Below are 23,606 nucleotides of genomic sequence, written 5' to 3' on the forward strand. Positions count from 1 at the left end.
TTAGGTAATCGCCTTACCGGATATTCAGAAATGTGCAGGACTAAAATTATGGATGTGTGGGTTGACTGAGCCTGAAATTCCAGCTTTGCAATGTGCTGGATCCTGTCTCACGCACATACAGTATAGTGCGTTCTCGCTATCCTCCTATATAAGAGAGACAATAAATCAAATGCAAAGCAGTGGAACCCTTCTTGACCTAAATGGCATTCCTATCAACCGCTAAGCACCTTGGCTGGCCTTTCAAAGGCTTAATTTCTTGACTGGGAGAAATGTTTGGGGAGAATAAATGAACTGTTACATTTTGTCCAGCTTGACGATGGAGCCTTCATTTGGCCGGAGTTATTCCTGTTCGGGTGGAAGGCAAGGGGGGACAGGGGCAGGTCTAATAAGAGACAGGCCAGCAGCAGCCTTGTCATTAGCTGAGAGGCTGGCAGACCCCTGCTGCCTAATTGGCCCAGGCTCACTGCTAACAAGGGCTTCCTACCAGCAGGGGAAACAGACTGTTAGCGCCGTGCACTGCAGTGACCAGCTCTCCACTGTCCCCAGAAAGACTCGCAGAAGTTGCCCAGGGAACACCTGACCCATTAACGCAAAAAAATGGAAAGCTGATGTCTTTTTAATGAGAACAATAAAGCTCATGAGCAAACTGCACCCCAGGCGTTGCTCTTTAAGAGGAGCCTCGGCAGAATGGATGGAGGGTTGCATTTAAACCGACTTGGCAGCGAGATTAGATCAGTTTTAATTTTTTTTTTTTTCCTGAGCAACTTGAGCATAATTTTTCAGCGAGCGAGGAAAGTGATATTTGCAACTATTCTGCAGGGTTATCGTCCAACAGCTCAGCGAGCCACTTCCTCACCGCTTCCATTTTCCTGCAGACACACACTGTTGTAATAAGAGCAGTAATAATAAGCAGATGAGCAGTTGTTCTGTCTTTCGAAAATAATGAAAAAATGACAGGGTGGCTATCTGATGAGTGAAGGAAGTTTGTAGATTTATGGCAGCTTTAATCTCTTGATCCAAATGGATCTCATCTGGAAGCAATAAAGACAAAATTAATATGAAAATGCAAGATTAACAGGAACTGAGGGCATTCGTCAAGAAAGACAGAGGAGAGAGGAAGTGAAAGAGAGACGGGGTGAGTTTTGGCAAGATTGGACCGGTGCTCACTGTCTTCTTCTGATATAGTCATAGCGCTTTGAAACACATGATCCAGCTTTTCACTCCACTCAAATAACACTGCGTTTATGAAATGTAAACATTGACAGTTCACTAGGCCAGACTGATCTCATAAACCAGACTTCCAAGATCCGCAGTTCACTGTCCAGGGGACTTAGGAACATCACAGTCTAATGACTCCCAGCATGAGCAGTTATCTTACAAAAGAGAGAGGCGTAACAACGAGGAGGGCAGAGATGAAGAGACACTCGGATCCCGATGTACATGCTGCCAAGGCTTTCTGAATGCTACAAACCCAAAGATCCAAAAGAGTCACATCGCAGTGCCGGCCTCAAACCGGCAGAGCTGAGAAAACTGTAGACAGCTGGATAATTACTCTATGAATAAATGTGTTTGGTGATAGTGATAACAGCTGCTCAGCTCTAATGTTGCCTTTCTGAGCTATGGATAAAAGTACCGAACCGAGAACAGAGGCACTGAAACAAACAAGCAGAGCGACAGCACAGAGAGCAAAATCAAGGACATTTATATTCTGGGGTCAAAAACCCAATGACCTCAATATCCAGAAGAAGAATGAGTCTGCATTTAAGGTCAAACAAATTAAGATTAATATTTGGTAAGAAATCAGTGGCCTTTGCTTTTACTGCAAAGCGGTAAACATCAAAAGAAAAAAAGGTTTTATCTATTGTCGTATGTAGCGTCAATGTCAGTCCCGTAATTTGACCACCACCTGGGAGCCAACACTTTGTCCTATCTGTGACTTGAACATTCCCTGTGTTAGTCTGAGACCACTGACTGTATATAAAGATGGACAACGTGTCTCTGCTTCCTCCCATTGTAAAGAAATGAAGCTAAAATATCCCGGATAGGAGTGCTGCCATCTTGCACTGGTGGAGCCTTCTGGATCCAGAGTCTATGCAATAGATACTGGGTAGTGGAGCCGCGGTATTGAGATCCCACCTGCTCAGTCGTCAATCATGACGTCACACCCACTTTTTATAGCATCAAATAACTTTTTTAGGTTGGCCCATGTCTCATCTGCTAGCGTACAGGGCGCGAGATTTAGGACCTATACTGCAGCCAGCCACCGGGAGGCGATCAAGATGTTTTGGCTTCACTTTTTGAGAGCTGTCATGCCATCTTTCTTTAAATACATACAATGTCTCAGACCATGTGTGTTACTCTGTAATCAAAAGTCTAAGAATAGAGTGACTTGTCTTTTTTAGAGCGTCTGGTAAAGCGTATCATTCGTTCATGAAGATCTAAGTTAGCGATTTATCAAGTGAATACTACTAATGCTTTTATTATTGCTTAGCCCACTTAGCTAACACTGCTAAAACCTTGAAAGTGTTGCAGGTGTGTCAGTTCTTACGATAATTCAGCTGAGCACCAGAAGTACCATCGTTTCCTCAGGAAACTCAATAATAACCACAAAGGGAGAAAGCTAACGCTAGCTAGTTTGTCCTCCTTTTATGTGTGACAAAGTTAGCGCCCAGGAGCTTTTAATGCTAACGTTGAAATAACATGAACGTCAAGTAATGTCTAGTGGGCTGCAGCGCTAACATTAGAGAGCTAGGCTTATACGTTCCAAGTGGCAGCTAGTTAGCCTAGCTTGCTTGTTTAATGCTATAAAAAAGACAGACATATTAAACAGTTACAAACTGTTAGCGAGATAGCTTAAGCTATATCAGCAGGTAAAAAAGAGGAAATAATAATAATCGTGTCTTGTGTCATCATTTAATTGACAATGTGTCTCCCAGCAAAGTCAGTTCTCTGCTGACAGTCACTTGTTGCCATGGGAAACACCCACCGAGGGGCCTCACACTAATGTTTCCATAAATACACCCAGATAAGGTTTTTATCCTCCTTTGAACAATGGAAACGTATGCTGTAGTTTAATCATTGTTTCAGTATTGTTTATGGGTATTTTATGTACTCGTTGACTATAAGATTAATCAGGAAAATAAACCCTAAGTGAAGCAAATTCTGTCTTAAAAATGTCCTTGGCACTGGGATCGGAAAGGCTGATAATACAAGTTAGAAACAGTCTAAATGAAACAAATCAAAACCAGCACATTCTGTAATTTAAGAGGTTTTGTGAAAAATGCTCCCTCCTACAGTCCTCCTACACCGATACATACAACAACCTTAACGACCTCTAGTATCGTATTATTACGACCAATTTAATAAACAAGAGTGGATCTGTTGCAAACTACAGACACCGAGCTGTCGTTTCATTGACTGCGACAAGGCAATATGCATTACAGAGACACTTTCTTGACAGCTTTAAACACAGCTATGACATTATAAATGTATGTGTGTGCACTGTGCTGCTGTTTTCTGATGAGTAAGCCTCAGAGCAGGTTGGCTTTGCACCTTCTCCTGTCACGTCTCCATCCCACAGGAATGCTCTATAAACAAGAGGTGTGTCTGCCCCGGGCTACACCTTTAATTGTTTTCTCTGCTCACAGACCCCCGCAGGCCACTCTCATACCACCAATACCTTAAAATGCTGCCAACCTCTAGATTGGTTCAATTTGAAAGGGTGGGAGCAAAACAAAAAGAGATTTATCCCCGTTCGTCTTTTTCCACCTCAGACTGGAGAGACCTTTGCTCACCTTTCATTAAGGGCCTGTTAGGGCCGATCCCATAAATCTGCACAGCTCGTCATAATATTCAAAACACCTCGGCCTGATAATTTGCATGTTATATAGAGATTCGTAATTGTAATGATAATTTATCATTATCCACAAATGTTTGAAATTGCCTTTGGCTCCAACATCGTATATCTTTTCTACCGTTAATTAACAGCTTCAAAGGGTAGCGTTACATACATGTTTACTTCAAGTTTTCCAGACAGAACATTGTTATGACGTCATGAGTTTTGTTTGTAGTAAGCACCTACATTACATCTGACAAATTGTAACAGATGTGTACAGATTCAGCAAAGTTATTACATTTGTTACGAAAGACTTTTTCTAAATGTCCTCGACTACTGCGGCTCTGTAGCATCTTCTCAACGGCAGTTATATAAATTCTTTAAAAAGGGGATGAACAGGATCAGACACAATATGTCTGACATTTCTTTTACCTGTGTTTTATGAATACATCCCAGTTGTTTCTGCTCTTTCCTCATAATTTTGCTGACTGCGTTTGTATCTCTGGAGATCCCGCGGGCATTTAAATAAACGGAGCTAGGGCATTTCTGCAGAAAAGCTGAGGCGTGCTTCAGGCATATCACATTGTAGGCACGCGATGATGTCGATACGTTATGTGCGGTGCAAAACATTGCGTGGCGGTAGGTAAGTTTCATTGCTAGTTTCCGACCTTTTCCTGCTATTTAAAGGAAGCGTTATCCAGATAGTAGGATGTGCCTACATTGGCATGTTCAAAATATGTGCACACTCTGCTTGAATGATCAGACAGGCACTTAGTCACTTAAATAATTTCCTTGTGAACAGCAATGTCACATTATTAACTCGACAGGATGGAGGAAACTCTCAAGAGGAAACAGAATTAAACTCCCCTGCTGACTGATCATAACACTGAGTCCATTCCAGGCTTCCCCGGTATTACCCGAAAAAAACTACTCTCCACCTTTTCGTTATATTTCATTAAAATCAATCTTTGTCCCCTTCTCTTTAGCGTAACTAGGTCTAAATCCCCATTAATAAAAGCTGCTCTCCTCCCCTTAAAATACTGTCACATTTCTGCAGAAGCCTGTTTTGTTATTATGATACACTCTGATGGTCTAATGGTCACATCAAAATGTCTAAAACTGATGAGACCTCGTACTTGAGTTGTATACTATCGCAAATATTTCCAACAATTTTAACACCCAGAGGAATGTTTAATTATATTCAAGGTAACGATGCATTTCATTTGGTCGCCCATCACTATAACTTCCCAGAAACTGCAGATGATATGTGACAGAGTGAGGAAGGAGGTCGGCGAATGTGACACAACCCGACGTGAATAAAACTAATAAATTGCCTCGTCTGTGAACATTTCTGCCTGAGTCACCTCAGACAGATAGATTTTCATCGGCAATGGTGCGTTTAAAATAATAAGCTTTCAACGCGTAATATCCAGCGTAAATCACAGAACAGCGCGTGTCCTATTTTTCATAAATCACCGATGTGTGTGTGTGCATGACTAACCTTTAGGCCGTTGGATACAGGTATGCTGGTTGTCGCTCAGGAGGAATCCTTCTCTGCAGCGGCACTCGTAGCTGCCCATCATGTTGACACAAATCTGTTGGCATCCGCCGTTGCCTTCGGAGCACTCATCCACATCTGCCCGGAGACAGACACACCAAACAAAATTAATAAGATCACTTCAAGACAGAACAAATGCTGCACAGATAATTGTTTGTCTGAAGGGTGTCTGAGATCAAATCATGACCTGTTTCATGGACAAGTAGCTGTAAATCATAATCAAACATAAACAGTAGGAACACACAAACATACTTTATCAATTACTGAGTATAATTACTTACAAAGTAACCAACAGCGCTTCTGAAAGAGTGGTAATGCTTTGGATTTTAAGGCAGTATTTTTATACACATCAGTTGTGGAGGAAGTATTCATATCCTATACTTATGTAGAAGTAGTGATTGAATATAACTAAGTAAATGTACTTATGTACTGGACTGAGTTTTGATGTACTTTTTACTTCCACTCAACTACAATTTAAGACTTTAACTCAAGTACTAGTCATGCAGGTGATGTTCACTTTTACCAAAGTCATATTTCAACACGATATCTTTACTTTTACTCAAATATGACTTTTGATGTTATGATATGTTAATTAATTATTAATACTGGTGCATTGATGTGTACGTTTTTTTGGAAAGTGCATCATATTTCATTAATTAATTATGTTTCGTATGTGAAATCTAAATCTGGAAAGTCGTGTAAATGTAGTGGAGTAAAATGTACTAGTGTAGTGGAATAGTAGATTGGAAGTATACAGTAGCATGGAATGGAAATACTCACAAGTATCTTGAATCTGTACTTACAATGAGTACTTTAGAAAATGCATGCTGCTCCATTCTACCACTGGATATGATAATGTAATTAATTTGATTTCAGCCAAAAGCTTTTTTTTAAATTGAACTGAAATCAGTCCACAAATAACAAAATTCGTCTTCCTTCCTTCTGGTACAAATGTAAAAAAAAGGAAATTTTAATATCTGAACTTGTTTAAGAAAATAATTTAGAAACTATTCTATCTACTACATCCATAATGGAGTTAGTAAAACAACCACAGAGGTTGTGTTTCCAGTGCAAATGTTATATAAAAGCAAAACAAAAGGCCCAAAAAAAGTGTTTGGATATTATGAAAAGCCAGAGGAGGTTTGTCTTAAGCTGTCTGAGGAGGCAGCGTCTGTCTTAATGGTTATCTGACATGGCAGCACACCAGAGTTGCACTGAAAACCTCCAACTGTGCAGCACTAAGCCATAAAAATGCGCATGCAGCACAATCTCCTGGCAAGTGGGAAACCTGATCCACCTGGGCCAGAGTACCTGCTGATGACGAGTGTCTGTCAGCCCCGTGACGGGAGGAATGCAGGGAGAGGGAGGAAGGAGGGTGAAGGGGGGAAAGTAGAGATGGAAAGAGGAGAGAGTGGGAGACATGAGGGGGGGCGGGAGGGTAACAAGCAACAATGTGAATCCACCTCAAGTGCATACAAAGGCCTGGCATTTACAAAGGTGTCGCCTGAGGCCCCGTCCCGCCATGAGGGAAAACTGACCACAGCTGAGAGTTGCTGACTTCATTTCCACTGATAATGAATTGTGCACTTCCAGCTGTTCTCTCCAAATGGCACAAAACTTTTTCCAACTCATTGTGCGCCTCGACAAAAGAAACAAATGAACAGCAGTGGAACATCTATAAATCTTCTGACATATTTGTTTAGTATCAACATGAAAGAGAGAGCACAATATAACTTTTTGGCTGCTTTTATTTGTGTGGCGTGCTGAGGCGCTTAGCGGCTCCGGTCTCCCCTGTGCGTGACTGCGCTGTAGCTCTGGAGGTGACACTCCATATTCCTTCTTCCCCCGGAGACCTGGGCTCTGTCCCTCCCTACCGACCACGCTGGAACCTTATCCATCCCTCTGCTCGATGCATCAATAATCCGCTGTATACACAAGGCTTTTTTTTAATAAACTGTCATGCGAAACTAATTTACTGTCTATTTGTCCAGTCTGAGAAGGCCTCTAGATTAAGTTTCCTTTCTGGGGAATTTTCAGGCCGGCAGAGTTAGAAATTAAACTTCACTCTGTCCTCTTCTTTTTCCACGGAGAAACGCAGAGACATCTGGATTCACCAAAGGCGTAAACACACACAAACTGTTCTCAGAAAAGTGGCACCTGGCTAGACAGAAACCCATAGAGCTGTGGGTGAGTGGCAGGTAGCACTCATGACCCTCGCCGGCTTGCCAAGTCTGCTGTCCTGTTCTCACATTCCTGCAGCAAAACTGTCTCTTTCCTCTAAAAACAATGTGTCGTGTCAGTTGAGGTCGACGAGGAAAGCATCGCGCTGCAGCCAAGTGAAGCCGTGCACTCAGAGAAAAAACAACGCTCGGGAAAGTTAACATTTAGACTTTAAGTAAAAGGAGGGCAGTATAGAAAAAATAGTTGGACCAGTTTTCATTCAACTGTGCGGCTGCCTTGGTGTTGACCTGACGGTCTCATCTCTCCATCATCAAAGTGGCAGCACCAGAGAGAAGCCCTTTGAGCTAACGAAAGCTGCCAACAGCCTACAGCTGCACCTTTGCAGATAAACTGTTAGCGGGCAGCAAAAACTCAAACTCTGCAACTCATATGGGAAAAGATCCCAACACACAAGCCTCTCTCTCTTTCTCTCTCTCTCTCTCTTGCACACACAACCCCAAAAATTCAAACATGTAAAGGCTACACAAATACAACAGTCCTCAACGTATGCACAAAATGCCCATGAGAAATGCAACCAGCCTCAGAGGGCCTGTGGGAATTCTCTTTCCATACCCTCAGCGCATCAATGAAGGTTTCATTTCCTGATTCCTTCATCCCTCCAAATGAGGCGTCGCCTGTCAGTAGATCTCTCCTGTTTAAATAGCTCCCATAATTGCCTGTGTTGTGTGTTGGGCAAGGCTGGCGTCCAAAGCAAATATTTCCAAGCGGAAAGGGGTTCTGGCATGGCCAGGAGAAGTGCTCATGTTATTTGGACTTAAAACATTTTTTAAAAATGCTCTTGAGAGGATGGAAAGAAAAAAACGTCTTAATCAAGTTAAAAGGGCCGCCTCGCTTCAGAACGAGACATGTCTCTTCTCTATCCCTGCTTCACTCGAAGAGACGAAGGGGAAAGGAAGGTTCAAACGGAGAGAGATTAAGAGATTGGTTGTGTTTGCGGAGGCCATGTCCGCTGGTTTCTCAGATAGCCTTGACTGTATATATAACATTTGGCCTTGCGCAGAGCTTTAGAGCCATGTAAACATGGTGGTTGCCTTACAGAAACTCCTGAACTCTTATTTTGGTGAAACGCTCAACTCTTTCACTCACCCCGCCTTTTTTTTTTTTTTTTTTTTTTTTTAAAAGGTTCAGCGACTTTGGGGGCATTTATTGCTGACCCAGAGTTTTTTGTAGAGGGGGACGGGGGTGAAAAACGACTGCTGTCTGTCATCAAAGCTGTCCATGCATCTATCCCACTGCTTGGCTACTGTCTGGATCAGACAGAAGTGTCTCTGTGGTCTAGACAGACCAGAGACAAGGAGGTGAGTGGACGGACACTGGCCTCTTTGGGCATTTCATTTACAGGAGTTAAAGAGGCACCCACTCTAATAAGGCAGCAAATCGGAGCCATGTGCAGCGACAGGCAGCAGAACAGCCGTTGCACTGCGTGGGCTGACCGTGCTGCTCTGGTAGATGAGCACGCACCACTGACGACGGAGTAGCACATACACAGCCAGCTCCAATTAAAACGAGATCCTTTCCTTTTTCAAACAGGATTACAGGATTTCCTCTTTTTCTTCTACAGTTCAGTGTCACGGCGCGTTTCTTCACCCACTTGAATGAGCAGTGACCAAGGCGCCAGGTTTGAACCCGGCCTGCGAGGACATCTGATTTTGCAGACGCCGAAACAAACAGTCAGCCCCAGTCTGACACACGTCAGCTGAGGTTGTATAAATTGATGTGTTGCAGGAAGTCCTTATCTTTCATCTGCAGAACAAACACTCTCTTAAATCATAGACGTGTGGGTGACTATTGCAAACTGGAAGTTGATGCATGAAGACGCTTACAGTATTTAGCTTTGAACAATTTATTGGTTCCAGCGCTTCCTCACTGCCCGACCCACTGGGTCAGCTAACTGATTCACATCTGCTGAGCAAACACGAATAAAATCTCTGTTTACTGTAGAGTTTGATTCTTAAATCAGCAGTGAGGGTTGATTTTTAAACTATCATATAAACAAAACTAATGCAGCTTTGATTGAACTCAGACTTTTTCAACTTCAGGCCTGTTTCCCAGGTAACTATTTTGGTAAATAAGCACAGATTTCGCGTCCGATCTCTCGCTGAGTTCTTTCGCAAATGAAAAACTATGAGCTAAGATCATGCTAAATGGTATTCCTCTGTTCCTCCAAAACAAGTCTGGAAGTATTTTAAAAACAAAACCCCAGGATAAGTGTTTGGGTGGACAGCCTCATGCCAAGGAGACGAGAGGCCCTGTGCTGACGTCTGACGGCTCCAAGTCTGCTACATGTTCACGTCCCTAAGCTCAATCTCAGGCTTGAGTTTCCCCCCAAAGCTGTGCCAGTGGGCTCAGCTGGAATTGTTCATTTCATGGTGGATGGGACTGAACAATCCTGAGAGAGGAGAGAGGGAGAGAGTGTGTTGATATAGTCTTCAGGAGGCAGCTAATGCACCAATCTCAAATCCATCCTTTAACTCATCACTCCGGCTCCTCTCCTCTGAACTGTGGAGAGACTCTCTTGTCCAAACTCGATCTATGCATGTCACAACAAAAGCAAAGTGATTGCGACCTGGGGAGACAGAGGGGTATTTGCATCAGCAGCAGGGAAGTGAGGAGGGTTAGTGCTAAGCTCCGGGAGTCTCTGTACTATGCCAAAGTCCTCTGGGTTTTGATGAGAGAGATAGTTAACCAGATCATCATTATCCTGACGCAATCCTACATAGTCAGGGAGGTGAAGGTGGTAGTTAAAAGCACCTCTTCAGGGCTAGAATCAAATGTTTTCGGTGAAAGTGAAGGGTGTGGATGTTATCATCACTGCCCTGGAAGAGCGGCCGATGCACTTAAAAGGAATGCATTTAAGAGCGCAGCAAAGGCTGTGGAGCAAATCAGCGTGACGCTCTTTGATGACTACTTTTTCCCATCAGGACCTGGTCAATAATACATCAGTCTGAAACCTCCTGTTTGATTAACCAACCTCGCAACATGATCCCAGAGGATTACAAGAGCAGGGGTACAGGTTCAGCCAGGCGACAACTCAGAGACCCTGTGGACGATGACAGATGAAGCTTCCTCTGCGAGACTTAGTGTTCAGAATCGCATTCTGGTATGATGTCAAATTGAGCATGTTGTCCGTTTCAACTGCATAGGTTTTCGATTTTGTGTATGTGAGAAATGTATACAACATTGGCAAGAATCTCTGAGTATGTGCTCTGAGCTTACTGAACATCTGCAGCCACCCCAAAGTATGTTGGGTCTCTTCAGACAAATGTGCTTTGAATGTACATTTCGGAGTTGAGTGGCTCTATAACCCACAGATACCAACAGGGCCCGTCTCCGGCGCGTTACTGCGACACAGACAATGCTTGTGTTACCAGCGGCTGCGCTTACTGCTCTGCTCCACACAGAATACTAACCAAGTCTATTTTGAGGGGAGTGGACCAAAGCCTAGCTAGCCAGTTGGCTGGACCCATCTTACATACAGTCACACAAACCACTGCAGCTATTGACTACAGGACATTTCTTTCTTCTGTGTCATATTTATTCTGTTTATTTATTTTATTAAAGTATTCAAATTCTCCTCCTCCTCATGGCTCTTTCCACTTCCAGTCACCTCGTCAGCTCTTCATTTATTTTTATGTTCTATCTTAATAGTTATTTTTCCTACAAACAATAGCCTTTTCCAGCTTTCTCTCCCCTTTCATCCTAATTTGACTTAAATAAAATGCTGGAAAAGGTTCCAGTATATTAAGTGGAGGAGGTAATGTTGATTTACATTTGTGATTAAACAATTTTCATTCAACATTAGCTGGTGAATAGATGGATTAAGGAGACGGATAATATTGTGATCAATACAGCTGTGTGATGCAGAGAAGACGTACTACTTGAGTATACTTCAGTGTCAACAGTCTGTTGTTTATTTAGTGTACATGTATGTAGAGGGCAGTACGTTGGTATGCCAACTCAAACACAGTCACTCTCAATGTGACTTGGGTGGAAAAAGACAATTTCACTTCACAACTACAACCACTAACAAATCACTAAACAGTCTTAACCGGTGTGACCTTTTCTTAGTTGCTACTGTTAAAGCTGTTCTTCAAAAGCCTGTTTCAAAGCTGTAATGACATTGCTTTTGTGTTTTAGATCGCGTGGCGTCTTTGGGGAAGGTTAAAGTAAAAGGGCATCCATTTCCCTATAGATTGCACAGGGAATTGAGGTCTGCTGAATCAATACAAACCAAATCAGGTTTGGTCAATAAAAATCAAAGGAACATGGCGTGTTAAGCTGTGTTCAGTTCCACGGCAAGAGGGAGCAACATGTACGACTAACAGAGCAGAGCATGATGAATATAAGCAAACAACGCAATGACAGAAGCTTGGTGGCGCTTTGTCGAACATCTGTAATATCTATTTCAAGCCTGCTTTTGTTTCTCCCAGTGAGTCATATTCAGGCTGCATGCGATTGTGGCGTTTAGACTTTATGAGAGCATAAGAAATATATTTATTTGTGTCTTTTAATTCCAGCTAGAAGTGAAATGCTGCGTTTTGTGGTTGCAAAGAAAGGAGGTATTTGTGCAGATGCTTATGATATTAAGCTAGCTGAGAGGGTTTAACAAACTAGCAGTGATAAGAGGGTATTCGGGTTTCTGTAGGACCTCAAACAAAACACATAGGTCATAAATGTGGGGACGGTGGTGCTACAGTGGGGAACTAATAGCCTTCCTGCATCTGGTTTTCATTCTAAAGAGGATGTGTGTTTTGGATTAAATTGACATTGATTCCTCTGTTTTTCCTAAGACTCTAAAAATCCTTTACAGCCTCTGCATGGAAGAGGTGCGGAGATTAAATACCATCCCTCCCTTACCTCTGCGCGATAATAGCCATGATGACAATTATTAAAGATGTAATCAAGTTCTTATTTGCTTCACTTCTTCTCCCCAGTGAGTTTTGAGAGGGTACAATAGCTCCCTGTGAGGTAAATTATACAGTGAGCGGCGTCTCACTCCGCACAGACAGGAGCAGTGTGCTGTGATATTGCATTGCTTCCACCTTGCTGAATCCCTGACATCTTTGTGGGGTGTAGGGCAGACCTCAGAAACCAGAGCGTCCCCAGCCAGGCGCACCAGGCTGCGTTCTGCTTCACGCTCCGCCGCCTTCTGCCACCGCCCAATGTCATTATGCTGCCAACACATCCAATTACAAGCAGCCGTGTGGCACGTGCAGCAGCGAGCAAACAAAGAAGACATCGACAGGGATGCGCGTGCGCTGGCCCACGTCTAGTCCCTGTGCTGACACTGTCACTCACACGCACATACACACACACGTTGGTGCCTACTGGCTAAAGAAGAGCAGAGAGCAGGAGGTTGTGGACACCACTGGGAGTTTGTGCTGCACTGTGACCACGAAAATCAGAGGAAATAAAACAAAATCACAGGAGCTTTGTGGAAAAACAACATGGGGTAAATCCAAAGAGAGGCACCTTGAAGATCTCAGACTCTAAACTCAGTGTGAACTTCTGAGGATCAGGTGAACGTCTCCTCCTCTGCAGCCTCGGGCACATCTGGTTTATAGGGGCTCTGAGGGGTCTGACCTCGTCTGGGAACCAGCTGCTTAGCTGCTCTCCACTGCAGGGCCAAAGGGACTAATCTTTTCTCAGGGGCCAAAAGGAGCTTAAACCTGGAAGAGGAAGCTGGGGCCTTAACATGAAACCTCGGCTATACCTCTTCCTCTCCTCTCTTGTGTTTGTGCTGAGGATTATTTCCTTAGCTGAGCAGAGTGGCGGCATTAGAATGGGTTAAATTCTCGAGAAAAAGAGGTCTTTAGAGTCCTTTGAGGTCTCGAGGCAAGAGTTGGATTTGTACTTGACAGCCATATATATGTAGTTACCATTCGCTGTGTCTTTATGCTTGTGTTTGCCATGCCGAGATTGCATATATTTACTCATTTAAAAATCTATTGGATGAATATCTTCGAGGGAACATAAGAGATTTCAAAAGTCCTTGCTTTCCTGAATACAGGCTATTTGGAGGAAAAAAATAAAACATGGCAGACGGAGTTAAAAACTTGAAAGCTTGTTTGATAGTGTGTGTTTCACTATGACAAATTTAATCAAAGGGATCGATGGATGCAACGCTGTTTGATGCAACGGCAGCAACCGCACAACCATGTATTGCAATTACACACCTGCACGCAAGGCAGGAGCTGATCCACGACACAGCAAATGATCCACGCACAGCTGAACGCTGTTGCTAAATGGCTTGGAAAATAGCCCTGCTTTACACTGTAGATACAAACGCATGAACGAGGAGGAGGCAGAGAGCGGAGGATAAAGAGACAAATGCAGTGAGACTCTGAGACATGAGGGTACGGTCGAGTCAGAACAGGTTTAATATCGATAAAAAGATGTGTTTTCAATTCCAGTGTGCTTTAATCCTACTTCAGCGAGTAGATGTGGGACTGATACGAGTGTGTTGCCTTGTATGCCCCTATGTAAATTCCATTTCACAAAAGAGTGATTGTTAAGTGCCGATAAGTTTTTCTGTCATCACTTCACGGGAATGTGAAATCCTCTGTAGCAAATCGTTGGTTACTTTTCAGAAAACTCACAGGAGCTAAAAGGGTGAGACGCGCCTTTTAATATCAAGTGAAATGCATCCCGCTGAGGTTGTAACAAAGAGGGAGATGATTTCAGAGGAGCAGCAGGGTCCTGACTTGGGGGTTTCAGAACAAAACAAAGGAGTGTAGGATGGGTGAAGGTGCTAGACAGAGAGAGAGAATGAGGGGGGGGTTTGGTGGATGATGTCTATGTTTAGCAGCTCCTTGCAGCATAAAGTGTTTTTTTTCCCCCCCTTCATTTCATAACCTTTTAAGCGTAATGCGTTCTCTGTGAGGTTAGTGTGAATGGCACACTGGTGAAATATTAAACCATGGGAAAGCACGGTCGGCTGACGGCTCACTCAGAGCTCCCAGCTCAGGGTCAAGATCTTCATAAATTCACCAATTTTTGTCAGTGAAGTCTGTGAAAACACATTTGGACTCTATCTGCTATGTGAAATCGGGAAATGGCTAATATCTGATGCAGCGGTCAATTCAGCCATGAAACATATATTACCATCCATGATGAGAGAAGAAGTTATGCATCCGCATGTGTCATGTCAGGATGAGTTTAATGTACACGTTCTCCTGACAAAAGCCCCTTATACAGCTATTATAACTACAGTTAAGTCAGCAGAATATACATCTTAAAACATCTGTTTAAAACACATACACAGACACACACCCGCTGTGTTAAGTGCACACACTCACCTAGACAATTGTGCCCGTCATGTGCCAAGCGGAAGCCATCATAGCAAGTGCACCTGTAATTTCCTGGGATGTTAATGCACTCGTGGACACAGCCGCCGTTGTATTCAGTCGCACACTCGTCCACATCTGCAGGGAGAGAATAAAAAAAAGCATGTGAGAGCTGTTTCACCAAAATTCGAAGCAATCATGATCCTTAAAAGAGAGAGTAGTTTGACATTTGGGGGATACACACTTAATCGCTTTCTTGCTGAGAATGATAAAATCAATACCACTCTCACATCTGCCCGAAGCTAAAGCTAGCAGCAGGGCCGCTTAGCTTAGCTTAGTATAAAGACTAGAAATAGGAGGAAACAGCTACTATGGCTCAGCCAGAAGGTGAGAAAATCTGTTTACCAGCGCTAATTAACACGTTATCTCTAACTGGTTTGATCCGAACAGAAACAAGACAGAGTGGCTTGACAGGCTTTTGTTTTATATTTCAATATATGAGGAATGGACAGTCATAACAGTGTTACGACAGCATGAAGTTACAATCTCATATTCAGAAATGTATTTCATGGCTGTCCTCAGTTTTTAACAGAGGTGAGGTACATGAAACACAGCTCTCTCTCCAGGCATCTTATAAGGAAGCCAAGAGTAATGAAAAGATTTACAATAAAATGAATTTATTCGAGAGTACTAGACCAGAATATCCACATCCAGATTTTTTTTCTGTCAAGTAGATTTTCAGAAATTCTCCGTGTGGAAAGTTAATGAACAGCTGTTCCATGGAATCAGGTTTCTACATTACAAACGGTAAATTTCTTACAGCAGGACTTCTTCATAACAGGGACGAGATCATTGCTTAATAATATCTCATTAGTGAGATAAAACTGATGTGGTGTTGCGTGACCAGTTGGTGAGAGCTCCGTTTGAAACATCAATCCCTTTTCTAGTTTTTACCCCTAGCCCTCGTTTTCGAGTGCCCCCTTTCCACTCAGAGCAGGACCTTTCTGTTAAGTTATTCTCCTCTGCTTTCATTATTAAACCTCTTGTCCAAAAGATTAATGCCACTAATCTAATCTTTTCTAAGGTGTTCAAGAGCAGAAGAATTTCCCTCAAGTACCTTTTGTATGATCTTTGTACAGATGCAACAAACAATACACAACATATTAATTAGTGAGCTTTATAAGGTGCTGGGAGGTAAAAAATTGTCAGGCTAGCTGTTACTAGCCTTTATGCTAAGATAACCAGCTGTAGTTGCATATTTAACATACGTACATAAGAGTGATATCAATCTTCCCACCTAACTCTCAGTGAGAAAGTACACGAGCATTTCTTCCGAAAAATGTCAAATCAATCCTTTAATGAGTGCACTAAAGCCATTAGGTGCAATACAGACAATTAAAATGATGAGTTTCGTTCCATCTCTACTTCCATAAGAGCACTTATGAGGTAAACAGAGATGAGACAACAGCTGTGGTAATTAGTTGGTTCACCTGTTACTGATGTAACGTGGGCATATGCCAGAGTTTGACTGTTTTGTTTCGAAGGCCTAAAACTGAGATTTTAATGCCATATTTAATATCCTAAACTTTGGCCAGTGTCATGCCAAGACATTGCTTTTTCCCTTTGGAATTTTATTGTTGGCAGAAGGTAAAAGCCTCTGAAACAGCTTCTGGTCCAGTACGGGTAACTAAAAGGCTTCTACCCAGAGAATGAAGTCATTTGCAGCTCAAAGTACATAAATGTCTATTTATACAAAACACATCATTGGACAATTAAAAGTAAAAGGAAATAAAGTTGTTGAGGGAAATGAAACTATTCCGTGCGTCAGATGGACGTCGTCAGGAAGGAATTTCCATTAAATCGGTACTGACATTATTGGCATTACAGGCCGACTGGTCCGATACTTAATAAAAGGTGAACATCGACCATCAGAGTAATCAATCGATCCAACGTTCATCAGTACTGAAACTGAAGAACTGTGACACACGAATGAGAGGGCAGAAGAGGAAAGATAAAGAGAAGACTGCAGATCGGTATGACAGCCTGAGTGGAGTTGTCTGTTATGGTTATGATGACGGTTGAGGGGCCCGTACTGAGGAGACCGGGACAAGGTGGACTGAGAACGCAGGGCACTTCAACTCAGCACTTACTGGCCCATTTAGGGCCGATGATCCTGGTCGTTCAGCTCCTCTTTGAGGCTGTCTCACTCAGGACTTAATTGGACTTGACAGCAGAGGGATGGGACTAAAACAAAGAAACACTCTACTGCTCCCTGCCTCTCCACTTCCCACACATCTCTGTCATTCCCCGCTCACAGCGCACAATCACCCATCGCTACTCTACTCCTCTCTAAACCTGAAACACCCACAACATGCAACACAAAAGTGATTTTCCTCCAGTAGCGTTCAATTGGTTTTTATTCTATGCTTGTCACGTCCTCGCAAGTCAACAAAGTTTTGTCCCTTTATATCTACAAGATGTGGAATTGTTATGACTATCTATTGTCTGCCTTTGTCAGGGATAGAAGGATAAAGTTCGAGATTATTTCTATTGTTGTCTCTTTATCCAGATGCATACAACTCTGAGTAGCTTCACCTTTTAAACTGAGCGTACACACACTATAAGAAGTATTCATACCCATTCTGTTCGTCAAATTTACAAAACCATACGTACGCCTGATTCTGTTTAATAAAATCCAATTATGATGGATTGTGGAACCAGGCACATGTACAAGAGCGTATTTTTGACTCCAACAATTGTATATAATAATAATAATAATAATAATAATAATAATGTAAACGCCCTTAACATCCGTTTCCATATCCAAACATTTAAATTCTCAAAGTTTCCAAAAATAACACCAGGATTTGGGGGAATTTTGCATAAAAACATGTACAACACATAAAGATTTTTTAATTTTGATGTGATGCCATGAAATTTATGACCATCCTTGGTTTTAGTATATCTATTAATAAAAGCATGATATAGCTCAAAGGATGTGCTTGAGCAATCTCAATCACAAAAATCGATTGAGTCGCACGAGCGAGGTTAATCGACAGCATCAGAACAGCTGTCATCACGTGCAACCACAAGGCACAACTGTCTATTCCTAGCTTAGCACTAATTTATTACGTTGACATGTAAACCATCTCAGTCATCATCGTTAAACATCAGAAGGTGAATCAATGATTAATCGGTAGAGCTCATAAACAGACTTTACAAAGTGCTTCGCAATTCGGGATGGAGTGAAAAGATCATAAACAAGAAGATGACGGCCGCTCTAGAAATAAAAAGAATGATCACATTCATGACTCATTCATAAGTTTGCATCTTTCACCTCATATTTCATATCCAAGTCATTATTTCACCCACAGCTATCTTTTGAAGTACAGTATGCTGAGGTGCACACACTCTCACTGAACATTCGTCTTTTATGAATACCCGTTTTTGTGTGTACACATTGTTTATGTCCCTAGAATCTTCACAGTCCACTAACCTAAATCATAACAGACAACAATCCACAGTTTTTTGTCAAAAAGACAAAGCAGAAAGTAAAAATTACATTCAGAATCTTTTCTTTTTAAAGCAGAAAAAGGTAACTAATGTAATCACAAATCCAATATGATGAACAATTAGAAATAATTTCATTCAAATTAAAATCCAAGTCATTAAAATTAATACAAATGAGTGAAACTAATTTTTTTAAAAATCAAATAACCTTCAAAACTGATTCATTTTCATATTTTGGGAGGTGAGGCTTCACAGATTACAGAAACCTTTAACAAATCTCCCTCTTTGTGTTACTATGGTTCTACTCCACTGCAACAATCCAATCCAACAAGAAATCATAGTCAAGGGAAACACAAAGAGGCGATTGTACACTAAAAGACAGTAAATCTGCTTCAGATAAGCTTTGGGATACATTTTACAGAGAAAAAGGCCATCACTTCCACTAAAAACACATTAGGAGCGTCCAATGAAGATATGGCATTGTGCTTGAACTCATACAGACTAATAAAATCTGTGCTTTTGCTACATGTTAAACTGAACCAAGCGTTGAGATAACAATACCTAAAAGTCAGTACTGAACCGCAGACTACAGTACAAAGACAGGCAGGATGAGGAGCTGTTTAAGCGGTAATGAGGATTAAGCCACCAAGCATGAAGACATGAAAATGCTTTTTCTTTGTCATCGTCTTTAAGCTTCCTGCTGACCTATTTTAACACCAACAGGTTTGTTTGCATTTCTTTCATTCTTTCTTATCGTATAAATACTGCTTTTGAACTTTTGAATTTTACCAGTGTATCAGGCTTGAGAAGCATTCAGAAAACGTTCAGTTCAAAAGAAACCCAAACTCGCACATATTCTACAATAGATTCAGTAGAGCAAACTTTTATGACCTACAGGCAGAAGGCCATGAAAAACACTCGGTCAAGTAAATGAAAGAATAATAACAGTAAGGAAAAAAATGACATTGTGAAATATGGTTTTGTAATAATACTAATAAAAATTGTGGGATATAATGATCCGGAGGCTTTGGGCACGTTGAAAAAGGCTAGAAAAACAGACTTGTGTCTGACAGTCTACGAGGTCTGCCTCTGGCTGTGGAAATATCCCTGACTGCTTGGCAGGGCCTCTGACTGCTGTTTCAGCCACTATCTTAATTCTCTCCTCTAACATGTGTAGGAAATTTACTGCTTCATTTCATCTTGTCACAAAGGAGCACTCTGCACCTGGCTTTCCCCCTTCCTCCGTCCACCGCTTGCTCCCTCGTCTCTCCTCCCTCTTCAGGAGAGTCTTGAAACTAATGAGTTATGTTGAGTGAGACAGAAGCTCTTATCAAGCCTGTCACTGGCCCAGGGGCTTTTCGTTCAGAGAGATAAGACAAATCAACATGAGAAATTTGGCTTTTACTTCAATGTACTGTAAAACGCCTCCTTGTGCACCCACAGAGGGGAGCAGATTGTGCCTCAAACCACAGGTGAAAAAGAGCTGTTAATCCAGTAAGACTTTTACCTTCACAATGTTTGCCGTCCCCTTTATAGCCCGACTTGCAGATACATTTGTATGACTTCAGGGTGTTCTGGCAGATGGCATCGATGCTACAGTTGTCAAGTGCCTCCGCACACTCGTCCACATCTAGGAAAAAGAGGAAAGAGGGAGGGACTGGTTAGTTAATGAAGCTGAAATGTTCTTCATGATTGTAAGACCACAAAACACAGATATGGGTAATCGATCAATTGACTTGATTGTACTTCATTTGTCCACTCAGTAAACCACTACATACCAAGACACAGCAACAACAGTGACAATTTCAAATGTATTCCAATACCCACTTAACTGGACATAAAATAGGGCTCATTAAAATTTTCAAAAAAGAGCCTGAATAACAAATGGACTTAGTTAAGATGCCTGCAGTCAAATTACTGATAAAGGGGGAAAAAATGTGATAATAATAATAATAGCTGTGTATTATTCCAATGTAAGTTGGCACATCGGCTTCGTTTGGCTAAAAACAAAATAAGACTAAAAGTCTACAGCCATGCTAGTGGCTCTGTGAGGCATAGTGGTGCTTTGAGCTAAATGCTAACAAGCGCATGCTAACATGCAAATGTTTAGAGGGCATAAGGTTCACTGTGTTTGTCATCTTAGCATGCTAACATATGCTAATGCTGCTCTGTATATAGTTTTCTAATAAATAACAAATGTAGCGAATTCTGATCAATTTCAGGCTTTAGTTAACAACTTCCGATTAGCGCCACCCACTTCCAGTGGGATACAAGGAATTTAGTTGGTTGAACATACAGATAATGGCATACTCCATCCCTACTTCGGATCAAAGTCATTAGGATTCATCCTGTGTGGACCATGAATGTCTGTACAAATTTTCATGGCAAGATATTTTAGTCTGGAAGAAAGTGGTGGACCAACAGACAGACTGACATGATGCTAGCATTGCTAAAATCAAAACCAGCAAAATCTTGTAAAACAGAAAAACAAAACAAGCGGCCTTCACTGGGCTGAACAACACGTTTCAGCTTTAAAATCAAATGTAGCCTACAGTATGACCGAAATCTGGATTGTGAAACCCAGACTAACCTACAAAATTCATGCTCGACTAGTTCTCATAGCCCCGAAGGACAGATATGGGCAGAGATAAAATAGCTCAGCATTAAAATAGCTGTTGTGCAACTGCTGGATTGAGAGAATTTGAAAAGATAAGGATGGAAATGGATTTAACCAGAAGCATGATCAGGTTTGCCTTATGGAGCCCCTAATCCCACCAAATCCCAGTTAACTAGCCCAGGTGTTTAGGATTACCCTCCTGCACACTGGGGAAGGGCAGCTTAACAAGGTTTACATAGCTTCCAATATCCACTCTTATCACAAACCCTCTGCAGGAGCCGGCTGATCCCAATGGGAAATAACCTGCAACCTAAACCCCTAAGCTTAGCATATTGGCTATATCTGCCTAGTCCTGGAGGACATGAATTCTGCTGCGAAAGGGAGGACAGTGACAGCGTGGAATGCACAAAACTCTGTGGAAAATCAGAACCGGCAAAAATTTGACCTAACATACCGAACACAAGGGTTGAGAAGACCTTTAGGCAAACATCATGGAAAGATAACAACATAAGTTTATTAAGGCTGGTGTTACTCCAGGTAAGTCCAGTATTCATACTAACCCTAGCCCTGCTATTAGCTGTTTGAGTTTTGCAGGGTTTGCATCGAGGCTCCAGTGATGTTTAATAAACGTTTGAAAAGTATTACTGAATCAAGTCTATACAGATGGTGTAGATGTAATATATAGGTATATTTGCGCTAAATGCTAATGTCAGCATGTTATCATGCCTACAATGACGATTGAGAGCCAAAATGAAACTGCACTTTTGTTCAAGAAGTAATCAAACTTGACCCGACAATGAAATCTGTGACCCGACAATGAAATCTAAATGTCCACCATGGTATTTTTTGACGTGATGGATCACGCCACTTTCCAGCATTGGACACTTGATGCCACTAGGCAGTGTCATGATAGACGATTGGCAGGTGCTTTCAGGCTACACCCTACTGCAACCACGCAAACACTGGCTGCACCTGACTGGACGAACACTGACACTTGTGGGCTGCTCCTGAATTTCAAAACAGACCAAGATGGCAGCTCATTTGGAAAATCTCTTATGTTACAAAAAAATTCACCAAAATGTGTTTCTGAAAACATCCGAGGCAAATATGAAAAGCTCTGCATTTGTGAATCAGCCTATATTTAAGATTGACAACAGATTTTACGCAGAGATTATGGCCAAAAAGGTGGAAAATGACTTTGGTGTATCTTATGGATATGGAAGAAACCTAATTACGATGACTTAAGTTCCCAACGGATGCCATTTTGTCTAAGAATATGGAGAGAAGGAGCAGAAAAAAGCTAGCTGTTAGTTGACATGAGGAGTGAGATTGGTTAGGGTTAGGTTAAGAATATCGATGTAAACTAATCAGAGGCAGAGGAGGGCAGGTCATGCCTCCACCGTCCTGGAAAAAAATATCGCTGCCAGCATTGTTTTATTGTTAAAATTCTCAGTTTTATGCAAATTGCGCCCCCAGGGACTGAAAAAAGCCTCCAAGCAGAATACATTGTAGGAGATCTGCAGCAACTTAAGATTGTGTACCTAGTACAAAATACAAAATGATGAACAATAAAAATGAACTAGCTAACTTTTAGTTCTATGAACTTTTCGCTTCAGTCCTCCTCTGGGGACCATCGATGCACAAAATTTAATCTCACAGCCAGAGAGACCAACATTATTTTCCACGTTTCCTAGAGACACGCTAGCTTTGCGACAGAGTATTAAATGTCTGAGTCTGGTTTATACGTTTAAAAATAGCAAACACATAGTCATGGCAGCAACACTGGGCTGTCCAAATAAGGTGATACCAGCTAAGGTTTCTTCCAATAGTACCATCATTCCTGTAATGATTTGTCAGGTTTTCGTTTCTGTGCAACATTCGGTAATGAATATAGCACCTGGGACAGTTATGGCCCCTCTCTCGCTAAGTTTCCACAAAGCCATTTAGTGATGCAGGAGCTCCCCGAGCCCTGTATTGATTTATATTATGTGAGAACAATATGAATTCTCCTGAGGAGCAGCCAGGGTCCTTTCTCCTTACAGACAGGATAAGAGCAGGAGAGGCCGAGTGAGGAAGTGTTTTTCAATAGATGAGGCATTAATCACAACAAAATATCTATCTTACTGTCAGGTACCTTGGTGCCAAGTCTCTGTAGCAATTAATATTCATTATGACAGAAACTCAAAGAACACCTCTTTTCTTCATGTTATTAATGTTGCCGTTCGGAGCATCGGTTCACTTTATCTTTCACGTCTGCGAAAGTTGTCGACTCTCACTCTTTCACTTGAACACACAGTCTCAGGCTCTCAAACACACTTTTGAAAACATGCCTGAAGTCGGAAACTGCAATTAGGATTCAAAGATTGACAGCGTAACACACCAGCTGAGGTTATATAAAGTGTGATATTCTCCAGAGGGAAGAAATTAAAACACATATATACAAAAAGTGCAAAAAAAAACCTGCCAATTATATATCTTTTTTCAGCACAACTATGTCTGATGCTGTTATTGCTCCAGGCCATTGTTGAGTAAAAATGAGCAGCACTAGATATTGCTGTA

At 41.8% G+C, this 23,606-nt stretch overlaps 1 protein-coding gene across 2 annotated transcripts in view; it reads right to left on the minus strand.

Moving 5' to 3' along the window:
• Window positions 1-23,606, minus strand: part of scube3 (signal peptide, CUB domain, EGF-like 3) — an 86,850-nt gene that overhangs the window by 47,666 nt on the left and 15,578 nt on the right. For both annotated transcript variants that reach the window (XM_084365665.1, XM_084365666.1), the window contains exons 2-4: window positions 19,938-20,060; window positions 14,933-15,058; window positions 5,337-5,471 (exon numbers count right to left, since the gene is read on the minus strand). In XM_084365665.1, the coding sequence (XP_084221791.1) occupies window positions 5,337-5,471; window positions 14,933-15,058; window positions 19,938-20,060 (384 nt within the window). The remainder of the gene's footprint in view (window positions 1-5,336; window positions 5,472-14,932; window positions 15,059-19,937; window positions 20,061-23,606) is intronic.

This window comes from Pagrus pagrus, assembly GCF_965226575.1.
Source record: "Pagrus pagrus genome assembly, chromosome: 11".
Taxonomy (NCBI): Eukaryota; Metazoa; Chordata; class Actinopteri; order Spariformes; family Sparidae; genus Pagrus; species Pagrus pagrus.